At 44.3% G+C, this 18,778-nt stretch overlaps 1 protein-coding gene across 12 annotated transcripts in view; it reads right to left on the bottom strand.

The window, feature by feature from the left end:
* The window catches only part of LOC306937824 (triple functional domain protein), a 142,181-nt gene that overhangs the window by 72,724 nt on the left and 50,679 nt on the right, over positions 1-18,778 (bottom strand). For all 12 annotated transcript variants that reach the window (XM_079521798.1, XM_079521802.1, XM_079521804.1 and 9 more), the window contains exons 3-4: positions 12,375-12,449; positions 4,170-4,284 (exon numbers count right to left, since the gene is read on the bottom strand). In XM_079521798.1, coding sequence (XP_079377924.1) covers positions 4,170-4,284; positions 12,375-12,449 — 190 coding nt within the window. The remainder of the gene's footprint in view (positions 1-4,169; positions 4,285-12,374; positions 12,450-18,778) is intronic.

The following is an 18,778-nucleotide window of genomic DNA, read 5'->3' as shown; positions in this document are numbered from 1 at the left end:
CACTGAGGAGGAGAGAGAAGCCATGTTTACACACTTCAACACTGAGGGGGAGAGAGAAGCCATGTTTACACACCTCCTCACTGAGGGGGAGAGAGAAGCCATGTTTACACACTTCAACACTGAGGGGGAGAGAGAAGCCATGTTTACACACCTCCTCACTGAGGAGGAGAGAGGAGGCGGCAAAACACTGAAATATGGCTGCCATTTGTTGCCAACGTTTTAACTCAAGCTAACCTTTGCCATCTTTGTGTATATATGTGAAATATAACTATATTTCTGACAGCAAATGCACAATTGTTGCGGTTTTGCAAGATTTTTCAAAAGACTATGTAAGATGCATTTCTTTGTTCCCTTTTAATTGTACATACCGGTACATTCATTTGTCTCTTTCCGATTGTTCGTTCTATTGCACTTTTGCCTTGTCACGATGCCAATAGGAACAGACATGGAGAGACGGGGATGGGTCAGAGATGGAGAGAGAACGTGTGAGCGAGAGAGAGAGAGAGAGAGAGAGAGAGAGAGAGAGAGAGAGAGAGAGAGAGAGAGAGGACAGACAGTAGAGAAACAAAACAGAAAAACAGAGGGAGTGGAGTTCAGTTCAGAGAGGGAGAAGAGGAGAGGCAAAAAAGACAGAGTACGAGAGGCAGCAAAAAAAAGTGAAAGACTAAAAAGAGAGAGGAGCGGAGGGAGGGAGAGAAGAAGAACGATTGAGTGGAGGGGTGGACAGGGCGGGTGCGAGAGAGAGAGAGAGAGAGAGAGAGAGAGAGAGAGAGAGAGAGATATGCACAGAGGTCTGGATGGTGGGAGAGATATGGTAGAGGCGAGGCAGGGATGGATGGATGGATGGATGGATGGGGGGGGGGGGAATCACAACAAACCATGAGATGATGACGCATTTTCTATACTGTGAGCAGCCTACGCAACGCAGCATACACCCACACCCACCCACGCACAAGCAGTATTCCCCCCCCCCACCCACACCCACCCACGCACAAGCAGTATGCCCCCCCCACCCCCCCACCCACACACACACACTCCGCAGGCGCACACACATAAATAAGGAAAAAATAAGTGTGCACACTAAAATATTAGGTAGTAATTCACAACCACGCACACATGAAACAAACAATTACAAATGAGCCATGGTTCTTCTGTGCAGAAAAGTACACATCGGCAGAATTGCGCTCCAGTCGTGAGACTCGCTCCCTCAGGACACGCACGCGCAGGCACACACACACACACACACACACACACACACACACACACACACACACACACACACACACACACACACACACACACACACACACACACACACACACACACACACACACACACACACACACACACACACACACACACACACACACACACACACACACCTCCGCCAACCACAGATTCATCATTCTATGTTTCGTAAACTAGCTTTCATTTAAAATCCACTAAATCACGTTGAATGTGACTTTTAAATTCTCTTTTTTTGTTATCCCTTTTCCCCCCAATCTGTCCACCTGCCCACATCTACAGTACCTCTCTCTCTCTCCCCTGAGGCACAAGCAGCCAGTCTGAAGTTAGACACGGTGCAGAGCGCTGCGTTCAGACGTTTACCACCTCCCCCCCCCCCCCAAAACAAAATAATAATCCAATAAAATAGCATAACACCTTTTGAAAAGAAACCCACAGATTATACAAAATCTAAAACAAGTCTGAAAGAGGGAAATTGAGTTTGTGTGTTTACATTCACTGCACGGATCCCTGTACACACACCATATCAACAAAAAAATATATAATATCATAATAGTAACAACAAGAGATACAGAAGTGATGTTTAAAGCTGATACCAACTAACTCCCGAGAGAGAGAGGACGGAAACGCGACGGAAGAGGACTAGCAGAGAATCCCCAAACGTGACAGACGATGTTGTCATGTTTGCCTTTTGCCGAGAGAAAAGTGGGAAAAAGACGAGCACAGAGGAAGGACGGATTGATGACAGATGGAGAGAGAGAGAGAGAGAGAGAGAGAGGAGACTGAGTAATGAAGAGAGAGAGAGAGTGCGAAAGAAAGAGGGAGAAAATAGAAAAAATAATGTAGGAAGATGGGAGATATATTTACCTCGGAGTCAAAGCGTTCAGAGCAACTCATCCACAGCGAGCGACCATAACAACAACTACTGCACTGCTACTGCGACACTCACACTCACAGACACACACACACACACACACACACACACACATTTACACCCACTCACACACCTCCCCGCGCATGCCTGGTGCTCTCGCTCGTGCTTAATTCTAACGCCCCCCACCACCCCTCTCTCTCTCTCTGTTATGGATCCTTCTCTCTCTCTCTAGTCCCGTTTCATCTCTCCCCTGTCACTCATTCCCCTCTCTGTTATGGATATTTACATCAAGTGTTCTCTCTTTCGCTCATATACAGTATATATAGTATATATCACTTTCTAGTCCTCCCCTCCACTCCTCTCTCTCTCTCTCTCTCCCTCCGCCCCCTCCCCTCGGCTTCCCTCGCTTTCTCGCCCTCCTTCTGATGATTAAAATGTAGAGGATGGGTTTTTGGCAGCAGGGAAAGCTGCGGCAGGCTCTCTGGCCCACAATATTATTCATTGTCATTCTCTCTCTCTCTCTCTCTCTCTCTCTCTCTCCCCCTCTCTCCGACTCCCCCCCCCCTCACATGTTTCTTGCCCCCTCTCCTCAACCCCTATCTCGCTCTGTGATTCATTCTTCCCCTCCTCCCCCCCCCCCCCTCTTTCACGTGCTCGCTGACAGATCGATGACTGCTAATCCTACACACTAAGTGCACCATCCCTCTCCGTCTCGCACACACACATAAGATGCATTATGCATTATGCTCGCACACACACAAATACACGCACAGCGCCCCGTGAACCCCCAACACACACACACACACACACACACACGTTTGTATTACTATTCTTGTGAGGACATCAACATGTTAGGCAGCAGCCACATTTATGAATGTAATTTTGTTATGTATTTTAATCGCAACTCTAACCCCTAAACCTAGATACCTAACTCCAACTAGAATCTTCTCCCAAGTCCCAATGGGCTATATGCTCACAGAATAACTCCTCCTACTTCCGGGCCGCTTCCCTACTTCCTTCACAGGTGTTACCGATGATACTAATTGTCTCCACCAGGCCGAAGGCATGGGGAGAGTGTTTTACACTCCGTCCGCGTGTGTGTGTGTGTGTGTGTGTGTGTGTGTGTGTGTGTGTGTGTGTGTGTGTGTGTGTGTGTGTGTGTGTGTGTGCGACTTTTGTAAAACACAAACACAAAATTCCGCAAATCGTTACACAGTATCTCTATAGTCATGTGCTCAAGACGGATCTGTCCGATATTTCATATTCCATACTAATTGGCTAATATTGGCTTGCAAAGTTTGCAGGATTGGCCCGTTTTGAACAAAAAGCCTCAAATCATGAACGCAGCATGCAATTTACGTTAAATCTTTCACACATTTTCTTACTAGGCTGAGGAATATATCCCACCCTTTTCACATTGGCCTTTTATAGCGCCACCAACAGGTGGATTTTTGCAAAACACATTTTTGGAATAAAATACCTCACATCATCCAATTGCCATCCAAGGCGTAAGAAGAAATGGAACCCTTTTCACATCGGCCTATTATTGCGCCACCAGGAGGCCACAACCTGACCTGCCCTGGTGGAGACCTGTCCCCCGAGGGGCACTTTTTCTAGTTAAGGCTATGTTCCATTTAGTGTGCAGTGGTTCTCAAACTCTTTAATTTCAAGGACCCCCATAACTCTGAGAGTGTACAAATCTTTGTACATTTGTACACTCTCAGAGTTACGGGGCCATTTGGAACCCAATAACACTTTGAGACCCACCCCAACATGCACAATAGCAGCACCCTGACTCTGTTTGACCAGAATGGAACCGAGCCTTCATTAGTATCATCGGCAACACCTGTGAAGGAAGTAGGGAGGGAAGTTCTTTCCAAAATGGCATGTGTGTGCATATAGCTAATATATATAATAAAGCTAACTCTAGATATCATTGTTTTAACCATAAAACATTCATCTCTCTTGACATTTGGGCCTCACAAGTATAGTAATAATATAGTGCACACACAAACACAGGTGAGTAGAGAACAAATGTAGATGGTCCCACCTGGGGATGCCAGCCAGGTAGGCTATGAGTCTCCTCAGGTCCTCCTGTCGTATTCTGTCGTGGTTGCTGCGTGAGGGAAACGTTAATACTGGACCTCCGCGCTTGTCTCTGCCACCTGCGCGCGCACACACACACACGCACACGCACACACACACACACACACACACAGTCACACACACACACACAGAAGCGCTATTAGAGTTATGATAGAGAAAATTCTATATAAATCAGCAGTTAAAGGTGATTTCAGTGATTTCAGAACCCCGGTCCGCTAGGGGCGCCAAAGAGTCGCCTCTTTCTCTGGAAGCCCCCTCCCTCGCATACCTCATTGTTTCGTGAACGCGCACAGAGTGCAGGCAACATCAACATCCACTAAAACCTTTTTACACCAGGAGAAAGCAAAATAAACTAGAAAAAGTGCCCTTCTGGGCACAGGTCTCCACCAGGAGGATAGGAGTGTGTGTGATGTTTGGCAAAATGTTTAGGAGTAATATAATCATGTTTTGTGTGTGTGTGTGTGTGTGTGTGTGTGTGTGTGTGTGTGTGTGTGTGTGTGTGTGTGTGTGTGTGTGTGTGTGTGTGTGTGTGTGAGACACAGCTTGGCCTGTTGTAGCGCCACCATGAGGCTGATTTGAAAACTGTCAAGTGGCATTTTTTCCTCAGCCTAGTGGGAATATGCATGCACAGTTTCACCGAAATCGGACGCTGCGTTGAGTAGTTGTGGCGATTTGTACAAAACGGGTACCAAGCGGGCTACTCCTGAAAAGTTTAGAAGCCAATCGTAGGCAATGAAGGTGGATTACATGACTATACATGTGTACCGATTTGCGTGCAATTTGGATAACATCTGAAGGAGTAATATTAGAAAATGTGTTTTACATATGTCGGCCTCCTGGTGGCGCTATAAAGAGCAGATGTGAAAAATTCCAGGCAAAGGTTTTTCCTTGGCCTCTAGGGAGTTGGCATACAAAGTTATCCACAGATCCGTGCAGTTAGAGGTAAAAACACTTTTCGGCCAGTTATAGCGCCACCATGAGGCTGAGTTGAAAATGTTCACGTGGCATTTCTTCCTCGGCCGAGTGGGAATGTGCGTGCGCAATGTCACGGAAATCACACGATGTGTTCATGATTTGCAGCATTTTGTTTGAAACTGAACACTCCTGCGAACTTTGGAAGCCAATCTTAGCCAATCAGGATGGAGTCTGGGAAATCTGAAGGAATGGCTCTAGAGAGACTGTGTACTAATTTGCGTGATGTTTGGACAAAATCTGTAGGTGTACTGTCCAAAAACTTGTTTTGCACAAAGCGGCCTCCTGGTGGCGCTATAACAGGCCGTTCTGGAAATTTTGGGGCAGAGGTTCATCGTTGGCATCCAGGGAGTGTGTGTGCAAAATGTGGCATCGACCGGGTTAACAGTGGCGGAGATTAGCTGTTCACAGACGGACACACGGACGGACACACGGACGGACGGACGGACGGACGGACACACGGACGGACGGACGGAGTGCAAAACATACTCTCTCCCCATGCCTTCGGCCTGGTGGAGACAACAAATCATGGATCATGCATCATGGATCAGTCGAGTTCCACATCTTCAAATCAGTAAGTACAAAATATAATCTTTTTGAGAAAATTTAGACTAACGCTACTTTACACCCGTTTACTTAGTGCTTACGTGATTTATGTATAAGAATAGCTATAGTTTTACTACTGCTCAAGACGTTATTAGTACCAGTATATGCCTTCTATGTTTTGCTTTTGACGCTACGCTAGTAGTATTCATAGGCATATGCAGTTAGAAATAAAATCGCTATTTAGTTTTACTAGTCTACCCGTATAACATCTATCCATTGGCCGCCTCAGTCAGAGGCTTTGTTTTGTGTTGGTCAGAGCTTTGTTAGCTTCTGAAATTGAAAGACGTGGTCGAAAGAAAAAATATAACCAGAAAAGGTTCGATTGGCAGCCCCTCGCCCCTTTCATGCACATTTCTGTTTTAGGCAACAGTTCGTTTCTGTTTGTTTTCAAATGCACCCCTTCTCCCAAGACTGCAAAGACAACACGATCTTTAGGTCATCATTATGTCCGTACACGGACAAGTTGCAAAAACCTGTTCTTGTCTGTGGCAAATATTTGAATTTGACTGAATGGCATTCTCAAGATTACGACCCGTTAGGACAAACTGGTAGTAGGCTGGACGGTTCTCAAATGGGTTTTTTTTCAAGGACCCCCATAATTCTGAGTGAAGAAATGGAACCAAATGGACTCGTAGCCCCGTAGGGTCCATTTGGTTCCATTTGTACACTCTTGAGTTACAAACCTTGTACCGTCATTCAGGGCTATCTATCTCTGTATATGATCACCACCAAGCCAACATGGCGATGACCCCCGTTGCTATATATATCATCCTTGAATGGGGTAATTAAATGTTTGTTTTGATTTTTTTTTATCATCATTTATTTTGAGGATTTTTTCTTTTTTTTTTACATAGACACCAAGACGACACAGACTTACAATACAAGACAGTTACTTAAAAAAAAAGTAATATACAATAATATATAAGAACAACAATGAAGAACAAAGAAAATGAAAGAAAAAGGAAAAAAATATATAATAATAGTTCCCAAGTGGTACAGGGTTGTGGAAGTGGAATGCATGTGTGCAAAGTGATGGTGGGTTTCGTCCTACATAGAATCAACTGCGCTCTTCGATATAGTCCAAAAAGGGGGTCCATACCTCTACGAATACATCTGGCTTATTTTGTGTTTCTGATTTAAGTCTCTCAAGTGGTAGTAGTGGCATTATTTGGGCCATCACATGATGCAGATGATCGAGAATGGGACGGAGAGGTCCCAGAGCTGGATCCAGGGGTGCAAGACCCCGTGGACGGGGGGGGGGGGGGGGGGGGGACAGGTCGTCAATTCCCAGTCCAAGGGGAAGAAGCTCTCCAGCGTGCTGTGGACATGCACACAGCCAGGGTGGAAAGAGATAGAGTGTGTATTGATCATCTCTTTCTTTCTAATATTGCTGATTCTTTGTAATAGTCTTATTTGATCATATCTTTCTTTCTAATATTGCTGATTCTTTGTAATCGTCTTATTTGATCATCTCTTTCTTTCTAATATTGCTGATTCTTTGTAATAGTCTTAGTTTCTATTATTGCTGATGTTCTTTTTTTGCTTTTTCTTAATCCTACCAAGTGGAAGTGAAACCCATCAGAAAACTAGATGGAGGCTAAAAGCCTATTCCTATAGAGAGTATGCGCATGCTTAAAGTGAATGGCACATCGAGTGGCAAATCGAGTGGCAAAGAACAGGCAAAGTGAGTTTAACATTGTTTAATGTTGTTTAATGCAATCAGATATGACTTTTCTGTGTGGATGTATGGGCTGTCAAGGCCAGAAAGTAGTTTTTTGCCACTCAGTAGGCGTTCCTACATAACTTCCTGGTTTGATGATGATGTCACGCGCATATCCTCTATTCCAGTTTTCGGTAAAGAACCCAGGACTCGAACCCACGACACACTGTCATGCTGGATTACCAGCCAAGGTGCCTGGACCGCTAAGCCGGCCCAGGCCAGGGACGCGAAGTGTCTTTGCACATCTCAAGAATGGCCACTACTGTCAAACTATGGTCAGCGTTTCGTGTCACGGGGCACACCGAATATACACCCTTGAAAATCGTGTCCCTTTGAAGGTAGACGAGACAACATAAGGGGAGAGTGAAGGGTGCATCAGTTCATCTCTCCGTCACTGCTTTAGCAACCGCAAGGTTGCTCAGCAATAGAGGGTATGCGAGTGACATCATCATCATACCAGGAAGTTATGCGAAATGCCGGCCCGCGTCATACCAAAGCCTACACGGGTTGTGCAAGGACGTGCTGTGATTGGCCAGTCGCTGTGATTGACAGCCTAAACCTAACCCCAACCTTAACCTCAGTAAAACTATACCTAAACATAACCCTAACCCTATAACCTTAACGTCAGTAAACTTAACTTGCCCGGGGGCGTGGTCATAAGCACAACCCGTGTAGGAATTAGTATGTCGCGGAAATGCCTACTGAGTGGCAAAAAAACTACGTTCTGGCCTTGACAGCACATACATCCAGACCAAAAGTCCTATTTGATTGCACTAAAAATGACTTTAATCAACGTTAAATTCCCTTTGTCACTCACTTTGCCACTCAATCTGCCACTCACTATATGCATGCGCATTACCCTCTATAGTGTGTGTTGTTCAGCGTGCGTTATGTTCTCCCTGTGCCACTGTCAGGTGAAAAGAAGTAGCCTTGACATATTGCACCTATCAAAGGAGACACATGGTTATCTAAGCTCTCCCTAAGACCACGTGTAGGAGTTAGCAGTGAAAATGGACTACAGTATAGAATACGGCAAGATCATAGAGCTATACAGGATAGAGACCGAACTGGAGCGTTAGCCCCGGCCCAAGCTATTAATTTCAGTGGAAGTTGCTCAGTGGCGTTTTGAAGCACCCGGAAGACTGCCGGAAGTATAATTATAACTCAATGGCTCGAGCGAGCGGAAGTTTAGCCTAGCCCCGGACCTCAATTTTGAGGTCCGGATTTCGTGATCATGATCTCGTTATCATGCGCTCGTTTTGCAAATTCCACCCATTCGTGGCACCGGAGTGCGGCCCGCGCGTTTCACCTGCTGCATATACCATCAGAACATCAATCGTCAGCACCTGGGTGCAAAAAACTACAGAGCAACCCTCTCCTGGGTAGAGCCATCTAATAGAAGAGTTACGATATTGAGGGGACAGAAGTTCATACGCGCCTGAACTGGGACAAGCTGGAGTTTGAAATACATTGTTTTCAAACGAGGGCGGCGCAAATAAGAACAATTTTAGGCATGTGTGCAACATGACAACTGTTTTAAAGTATTGTACAGTAACAACTAAAGTCTCTGTAATGTTTATGTTGTACGATTACTACAAAACAATTAAAATAAAAGGGATTTAAGATCATTAAAGCTGGGCTGTTGCCTGGGTCCAATGCATTCCTGCCTACTTCCAAATGGAACCAAATGGACCCTAACGGGACCATTTGGTTCCATTTGTACACTCAGAGTTAAATTAACAGTGGTTTTACAGGATAAATTGGGGTACCAGAGATAGAAATGCCATTAAATCGGGGGTCCGTAGCATAATGCGTGTGAAACTGGGGGGTCCATGAAATGAATGTTTCGGAATCACTGCTAGAGCCGTAAAAATCCTCCCTTATCGGGGTCACTGGCATAATTTCAAATGGGGGGGTCCGTGGCCTAATCAATGTTGATTTGGGGGTCCTTGACACGAAAAAGTGTGGGAACCACTGGGTTAGAACAACAGTCTTCATGTCGGTGCTCTCGTCTCTCTGCCTTTCAATTTGGCAGACGATACGGGCGAGTGTGGTTGTGTGACAGCACGGCATCACCATGGTAACGCTGCCCTCTCTTACTCTCCGTTTCTGTGCCTCCCTATATGCCCCCCCCCCCCCCCCCTCCCCCCCTCCCATCCAGGGTTTCTGAGTCACGGCCCTCTCATCATTGTGTTTTGTGTTTGAAATTGACCTTGGCAAGACAAGGGCAGCAAGGCAATCAGCAAAGGGCATGTGCGTGCCATTGCATGAGCGCACGCACGCACGCACGCACGCACGCACGCACGCACGCACGCACGCACGCACGCACGCACACACACACACCACTTTTGTGTCACAATGCTGTGGCTCATCAGAGACGATTGAGGTTTATTTTGAAGCGAAGGGATCTAACAACAAGTACGCAGGTACACTACACACACACAGTTGCTGAATAACGTTGCCTGCGCCGTGTACAAACGATCCTGGCGAATCGTGCTGAGTTTTGCCCTGCAGGGATGGCTTCTGATCAGATGTGGTTTCACAGTCACAGAGCTATGCTGTCTCTGCTGTACTGCTGACTCGGCATCGGGTCGTATGGAGAGGAGGCTCCAACAAACATCCAACTGCTCATACATGTCTGAGGGGGGGAAATATGGATATTTCTTCTCTCTATTTATTTGACTGTCACCTATTTTTCTGTCTGACTGTTCCTGTCTGTACTCTGGATTTTTCTTTTTTTTTAAGATATTTTGTTGGTGTTTTTTGCCTTTATTGATAGGGTACAGTAATTAGACAGGAAAGGGGGTGAGAGATGGGGAGTGACACGCGGCAAAGGCCGTCGGGCTCGGGAGTCGAGCCCGCGGCACGCCGTCCGGCTGGCTTGGCAGCCTAGGTGCCCAGACGGTTGAGCTAACCGTCCGGGCCCGCTGGAATTTTTTAACGCTTGTGATGACTTTCCAAGTTACGACCTGACCTGCACATTAGCTATAGGCCATTTTACTTCCGGTCAACACCCCGAACGCCCGGGGTTATTTAATCCATTAAATCATAACGCCCGGCAATTTATAGCAGCGGAGCACTTTTACCGACGGACCGGATGCTATCCCGGATGTGGCTGTAGCAGCTAGATGTAGCCAAAACACTCTAGAGGCGATCGACAACAACGGGAGGTATGATTAAAACCACCGCGACTAGTGACGGGACCGCGGTGGGCCGTCTAATACATGAACTTTTCTTAGAATTAGACGTTGTGATTTAGATCAAGAGTTATTCACTTTTTAAGATTTTCTCGTCGGCTAAACAGGGGGGGAACATTTTCGATGACGTCCCACCAACAGGTGCTCCCAGGCTGTGGAGCGATCGGTTTCAAAACCGGTTTTGATATCAATAACCTCCGTCTTTTTGATCAATCCTCGTCCTGGGCGCTGGGCGTTACTAATTGAAAGGACGGTGAACTTCGTCCTGGGCGATCGGGGTGTTCAATGGTGGCAGAAAATGTGTTAACTCTAACATACTTTACACTTGTTTTCAAAAAAAAATTCTGAATGAGTATTGTACTGTATTGCACAGTACGCCTGTATGTTTTACTTAGTACTGTACAGTAGTGCTTGTTAAACCATTGTATTGTTCATTAGCTAGCTCTGGTCTTTTTGCTTTGATGTGGAAACTGAAATGTTAATTAAAAGCCCCGTATCTCAGAAAGGACATTGAGGGGGCAGTTTCTGGCCCAGACAAGCGTTTTCAACGGCCTGTAGCAGGCGCTGTGATACTCGCGGTCAGCTTTTTCCACCGCCGAGCGAGACAACAACAACCGGTCATGATACCACACAGCAGTTTTTCACAGGGACATGCGATTACGGATATTTGGATCTTCAAAGTAAGTGTTACGCGCGATAAAACCTTGGCAATACGCTATCGAGGGATTCATTAATGCTGGCGGTAAATGTATTAATGTGCACTGACCCCGGTAAATAAATAAACGTCCTTCCTTGGTGGCAATTTTACATTTAAGAAATCAACATTTTGTGCATATAATTATCAATGTATATCATTGATAATAATACTGTATGATTCATAGAGGGTGTGTAACTCAATTGGACAAAAAAAAGTGACCAATTGTATCAAGATTTCTTTTACAAGCCTTAAGCCGTCTTACACAACACTCATCAACGGATGAGTGTTGTGAGCAACTGACAAGTTAACCCATTTAGGCCTGACCTCAACATTTTAAAAAAATCTTCTAAATCCTCCAGTTTTCTGAAATAAATATTTTCACGATTTTTCAAAAATAGCAGACCTACAAGCTTGTGAGCTTGTAGATCTGTTATTTTTCAATAGCTAAATACTATTTAGCTATTGTAATAATGTTATAAATAATGTTTAAAACACCAAAAGGGGTTCCCGCCCAAAATGGGTTAAGTGACTGCCTCAGTCTAACCTGAGCTTCATCGACATCGAGCATGGATCATTAACACCTCTTTGTGCGTGCGTGTACGTGCGTGCGTGCGTGTGTGCGTGCGTGCGTGCGTGCGTGCGTGCGTGCGTGCAAGAAGCAGACAGAGAGGAGAGCTCTGGGAGAACGTGCCGTCCGTATGTGCGGCCGGTATAATCAATGTATGTGTCATGTTTCATTGGAACCCGTTAGCCCAGATCAGAGCGCCGTGTCTTTAGAGATCCTTAGCTTGTGAAGTCTGTTCTAACGCTCACCCACTCACTCAAACACCAACCCACTCTCGCTCTCTCTCTCGCTCTCCCTCCGACGCACGCACGCACACACGCAGACACACACACACACACACACACACACATGCACGCACGCACGCACACAAAGAGAGATCTAGGCAAACTTACCAGACAGAAAGGCAACTTTTTCCTTGAGAATGGGCAGCACCTCCATGGCTCTCATCTCCTCATTTCTCCTGAACGCTGGACAAAAGAGAAAGAGAGAGAGAGAGGACAAAGTCAACATAAACATAAGGCTGAGCCATATAGAGGTCTCCTGTAATCTGAGGACGGGAGGACAGATTTCGATGATTTGTATTAATCTCATTCTCTGGTATAAGGATTTGGCTGGCCCGGGAAAAAAATCAATACACAAACACAGCACAGTTATTCCCCGTGGATTTTAACGAGCTCTGTTCCTATAAGATCCTATCCTCCCACACACACACACAACTACTTCAGCTCCACAATGCATGCGTACACACACACACACACACACACACACACACACACACACACACACACACACACACACACACACACACACACACACACACACACACACACACACACACACACACACACACACACACACACACACACACACACACACACACACACACACACACACACACACACACACACCTAGATGGACAGAATTGGCTCAGAGCATTAGCTTCACACAAACAGAACGGGTCCATTATTCTGTGCTTTACTTAAAACACTGCGATGTAGATCTATACTCTTGTTGCAAGCAGAATTCCCATATTAAAAATGTCCTTGGGTAAAAAGGTACAAAAGTGTCAGAATCAAATCAATCGTCTTTGTGTAGAACGTCCTATATTTCACAAGTTCAAAATGCCGATCTACAAGTTCACAATGCGTCGCATCGCAACACATTGTGAGCTTGTGTCGTGAGCTTATTGTACAGTGAGCTTGTAGATCTGCCCTTTTAAAATTGCAGAAATATACAAAGTAGTAAAGTTTTCATATAATCGTAGTGGAGTAAAAGTACGATATTTGTCTCTGAAATATACATTGACATTTTTAAATACTTAAGTAAAAACACATCTCAAAATTGTACTCTCAAAATAGTATCTGAATACATGTACTTAGTTACTTTACACCACTGTTCAGCTTGACAATGCCACACACACACACACACACACACACACACACACACACACACACACACACACACACACACACACACACACACACACACACACACACACACACACACACACACACACACACACACACACACACACACACACACACACACACACACACACACACACACACACACACACACACACACACAGGTCAGAGCGTTCTGACAGAGCAAGGCCAATGTCAGGGGGACGTTTGGGGGAGATGAGACTCTAGACTAGTGAGGTTCAAACAGGCTTACAGGGTTATTATAGTTTTGCATTTTTCATTAAGTTTTTATTTACTTTTTGTCATTTTGACATTTTTGTTTTCAATTCCAGACAGTCTAGTTTGAATTACTTTTTAAAGCGGGTACGTTTAAGTTTTTATTGGTTTTAGTCGAGGTTGTAGATGTGTCGTCTGTTTCACAAAGACAAGGGATAGAGCCCCGCTCAACACAGTATACACTACCAGTGGCGTGCACAGATAGACACTAGGGGGTGCTAGAGCCCTTTTGGCAATGTGCCCTTTTGAAGAAAAAATAATTTGTATTAATTATTTTTATTTTTTTGTACAGTATGTGGACCATGGTGACATTGATCAATTCTTGATAAAAAGCTTCTAATATATTATTTAGGCCCCAAAATCTATAAATATCACACTTTGAAGACAACCGGCCGGTTTCACGCGCTGCACAAGGTGCCCTTTTTTTCACTTGAGCACCTGCCCCTCTAAATGTGCACACCACTGTACACTACAGTATACTGTAGTGTATAAGTGGTTAATGGGCAAGTATGCTTATGTTCATTTGAATCTCTAGCACACAGGTGTTGAGATGTGTTGTCCTCACAATAGAGAACCATAAGGGTCAGGTTAACAAATCGAGTTGTACTTAAACACAGACACTTTAGACAATTTTCCGCCTAAATGCTCCCAATTTGTTCCAATCTAAAATTATCCAACATGGCGAGAAGAAAATCATATTCAAGAGGGACATTTCGTTTCATCTCACCGGCCCTTTAATTTGGGTTTAATATGAACAAAGTGTGGCGATACTCAAATGAAACTTCAAAGGTTGAACTGTAAAAGACCCTGGAAAGGAGTTGGACACAAACCTATTTTTTCCAGATACTTCATTAAATAATGTATGATGAACAGACACTTTCAGTTACTGTACTTTAGATCAAGGAAACCATATTTCCCAAAACCATATTCAGTAGAAGCAGTGAAAGTCAGGGGCAATAGCGCAGATTCTTGTATAAAAAAGGGACACAGGTAAGACAGATACAGACATCTCCATAAATGGGCACAAAATGGACACAGACAGGCGGGTACTCTAACGAAGCCCCCCCGACAGCATAAGTAAGTAGCCTTGCCGAGCCATGAGGCCCATATAGGGGCAGGAGCCTATCTCCTGTTTCTGTAGCATGAGGCAGCTTGATGTACAAGTACACCCCCTGGACATGACGCTAGTATGTCGCAGGGACTTACCCCCCAATCCAACCCTTGATGCGGAGTGTCAAGCAGGGAGGCATTGGGTCCCATTTTTAGAGTCTTTGGTATGACCCGGCCGGGGATTGAACCCCGGCCTCCCAGTCTCAGGGCGGACACTCTAACCACAAGGCCACTGAGCTGGTATGACTCAGCATGACTCAGACAAATCGGTCGGACCTCCGGTGCGACATAGTGGTGTGTGGGGGCCAGAACTCTAGATGTGAGGCCCGAACATCTAGTACAACAGAATTCCCCATGACAGCAGACTATCATTTATGTGTAAGGTAAGGTGTATTAAACAAGCTTTAAGACTTCACACTTCCTGGCAGGGATTGACCCTGTAACGTCAAGCTGTATCAACTGGGGTGTCGTTGTGGAAAAGACCTCTCACTGTGTTCCTAATGGCCTGTTGTAAAGGACGATGGATGAGACGGAGCCCAGGGATCCTAGACGAGTGGAAGCTCCTTGACAATAACCTCCAGTTTATACACAACTCTGGTCCTAAGAAACAGTCTATACCTAGCCTGGGGTCCACCTATGCTTTCTATGGCATAGGCAGCTCCCGGCAGGACCCGCCGGGAGAATCTAGACGCAGCTGCACGACATGAGACTAATTAATTAGAGCGACAGAGAGAGAGAGGAGTGTGTGTGTGTACGTGTGTGCATCAATTTAACAAAGGTGCAGACGATCATAAATCAGCAGAGAGTGATCGACGTTTGGGCTACTCTATGCCGTATTGAAGTGGACTCGGACCCAGACTCGGACCCAAACGTCTGGGTTTCCGAGGCTAGTCTATACCTAACGGCCACAGCCCTGTCTGCACCTCCAGATAGGGCTGATTTAATTAATATCACCTGCTGCACAAAAAGACATAGGTACCACACGTGTCATACACAGACAGACACACACGATTGAATGAGCCAGATACAGTTTCATCTGCATTTCACACACATACACAGACACACACACACAGAGAGAGAGAGAGAGAGAGAGAGAGAGAGAGAGAGAGAGAGAGAGAGAGAGCTACATAACTTTGATGGACAGATTTGGCTCAGAGCATTAGCTTCACACAAAGAGAACAGGTCCATTATTCTGTGCCTGAGTGATGGTTTCTGGCTGGACCGCTGGTCCCCAAATCCCAGCATATTATCCACAGAGAGATGCTCTGGTGGAAAAACACCCTGGCATACTGCAGTCAAACTGGAGGTGGTGGCCCCTCCTATACCCTATGACCAGGGTTGTTTTTGGCAGCACATTTTGACTTTTTAGTTTTAGTTTCGTCTCTTGAATAGTTTTCATTTAGTTTTAGTCACATTTCAGTCACCTGGAATGTTTTAGTGTTAGTCTAGTTTTAGTCGACTAAATGTCATAAGATTTTAGTCGACTAAATCTGTAGTTGATTTAGTTGACTAAAATGTGTTTTGGCGGGCCTTGATGCCGTCGTAATGACTGATTTTACACTTGCTGAAAATAGCCGATCTACAAGCTCACAACGCTATCAGCTATTTTCAGCATGCAACCAATTGTAAAATGACTTCTACTGGATCTCTTGTCTACTAGTCCCTCCCTAACATTTTAGTCCAGTTTTTATCTGTTGACAAAATTGTCAATACATTTAGTCGTAGTTTTAGTCATCATGGCTCACTTTTCATTTAGTTTCCATTTAGTTTTCGTCAGTAAAAAAAGGTAGTCGACGAACATTTTTCGTCTTAGTTTTAGTCGACGAAAACAACACTGCCCTATGACCCTCTGTTATGAGCTAGCAGGGATGATACGTTCTGTGAGATTTAAACTATAGACCAACTTGCTGCCGATGGTTCTTCTTAGAGATGTCCCGAATTCCCGATACTGTATCGGTATCGGAAAAGTATCGGTATCGGCCCTTATTTGTCATATCGGGTCATATCGGTATCAGCAAATATGCAGGTCTAACCACAAGGGGTAATTAAGGCCCGGGGTTGACACTATGGCAGGTAAATAAAATGTTGGGACATGTGGAGTTTGCTTTCAAGTTGCCCAAACTGCAAGTGCACAACTGCACATATGAGTGAGGAGTCTGCTATAAACACAACACAAGATATATAGCTAGATAGCTATAAACACAACACAAAATCACAACACTGGTATCGGTATTCGGTATCGGCTAACACAGAAATCGTGGTATCGGAAACGGATCGGGAACGAAAAAGGTGTATCGGGACATCCCTAGTTCTTCTCAAACCTTTTCAAGTCAAGGACCTCCAAATTGATATATAATTTGTCCATGAACGCCCCACCTGTAAAGAGTTTGTGCCAGGGACCTCCAGAACTGAAGATTTATGTTAAAATAAATCTGAAATTATTCCAAATAATTTCCATATATATATATATATATATATATATATATAAATATATATTTTTTAAAATGTCTATTAAACCCATTGATACCTGGTACGTTGATACGTTGATTTACCTTTGAAGCCGGATGCTAAGCTCTCCTTAAGTTATTGCTATTTGCTATACATGTAAGCAACACCATTATTATTATTTTTTAATAATTTTTTAAGAATTTGAAGGTTTTCGCTGTGAGCTTGTAGATCGGCTATTTTTGAATAGGGGACTCCCTGGAACCCACCCAAGGACCCTACTTTGAGAACCACTGCTGTAGCATATCAACGAATCAATGAAAGAAAAAAAAAAGAATCATCCCAACCTGTCGTTAGCTGTACATAAATAATAGATTATACTGCTGGTCCGATGCGCCTCTGGTTTATCATAATGAATAAACTAAATAAATAAATATAACAATCAGTCCATTGGCTTGTGACTTGATCAGACTTTTTGAGTATACTTTTTTATAACCGGAATATATATATATATATTTAAAATGTTATTACATCCATACTCTTATTATTCATCGATGTTAGATCTACTACTCCTCCTATCCTGCATCTGAATCCAAAAGGCAGATTGTGATCTACCAGTAGATCACAAAGGCTGTGGAGGTCGACCACACGACATTTGTTCCAGGGACCCCCCCCCCAGAAGCAAAGATACGGGTTAAAACATTTGCTGTGAAAGAATATATATACAAAGATTTGCACACGTTTTAACAATTCTTCAAAAATAGCAGATCTACAAGATCATAGCGAGGCTCTCGGTGCCGCTCAATGAGCATGTAGATCTGCTATTTTTCAACAGTTACGATTTGTGACACTAGTCACAAATCGTAACTCTTCCTTCATTCCCAGCTACGGTCTCTTGGTATTGCTGTTCACTTTTGTTTTGCAACATTTCTCTGCGGCTGGCACAATATATCACCTCATATGGAATGTATCATTAATATACTGTATGTGTTACTGTTCTGGCACTGTACGGAATCTATAGCCTACAGATGGCAAAGTGGCACGTTAGGAGGAGGACATCTTTCATCGAAGCATAGAAATTCTAACATCAGCATTTTCTCTCTGCAAGTTTTATGAAACAGGTTTTTTTTTTTTTTTGTGCACAGAGGGGAAAAAAATACTTATGCAGAAAGAGACGTTTTCACCAAGTGTCAAATAAATCATTTTATCAATAATGCACATTGCACAGATCCCCGCCCTCCATTTATGACTCACCAGTTACAACTCTTCTTTATTCCCAGATGCTTTTGGCTCTTCCTCTAAAAAACAAAAAGCTAAAATAGCCCGTCTACAAGCTCAGCCAGTTCAGCGTTTGTATTTTTGCAGTAAAATGCAGGATTTATTTTAGATAGATAGAGAATGGCTATAATATAAATCTGTATCGCTTATAATAACATGCTGCAAAATAGCAATGCCAGGGTTGAAACTGGTCCACTTCCATCCCAGTGCATTTCCAGTCCATGTCCTATTTCTTCTCCTCTGTCAAGCCTTGGTATATATGG

Source organism: Electrona antarctica (genome assembly GCF_951216825.1).
Source record: "Electrona antarctica genome assembly, chromosome: 15".
Taxonomy (NCBI): domain Eukaryota; kingdom Metazoa; phylum Chordata; class Actinopteri; order Myctophiformes; family Myctophidae; genus Electrona; species Electrona antarctica.
This window is presented reverse-complemented; position numbering and strand designations above follow the sequence as displayed.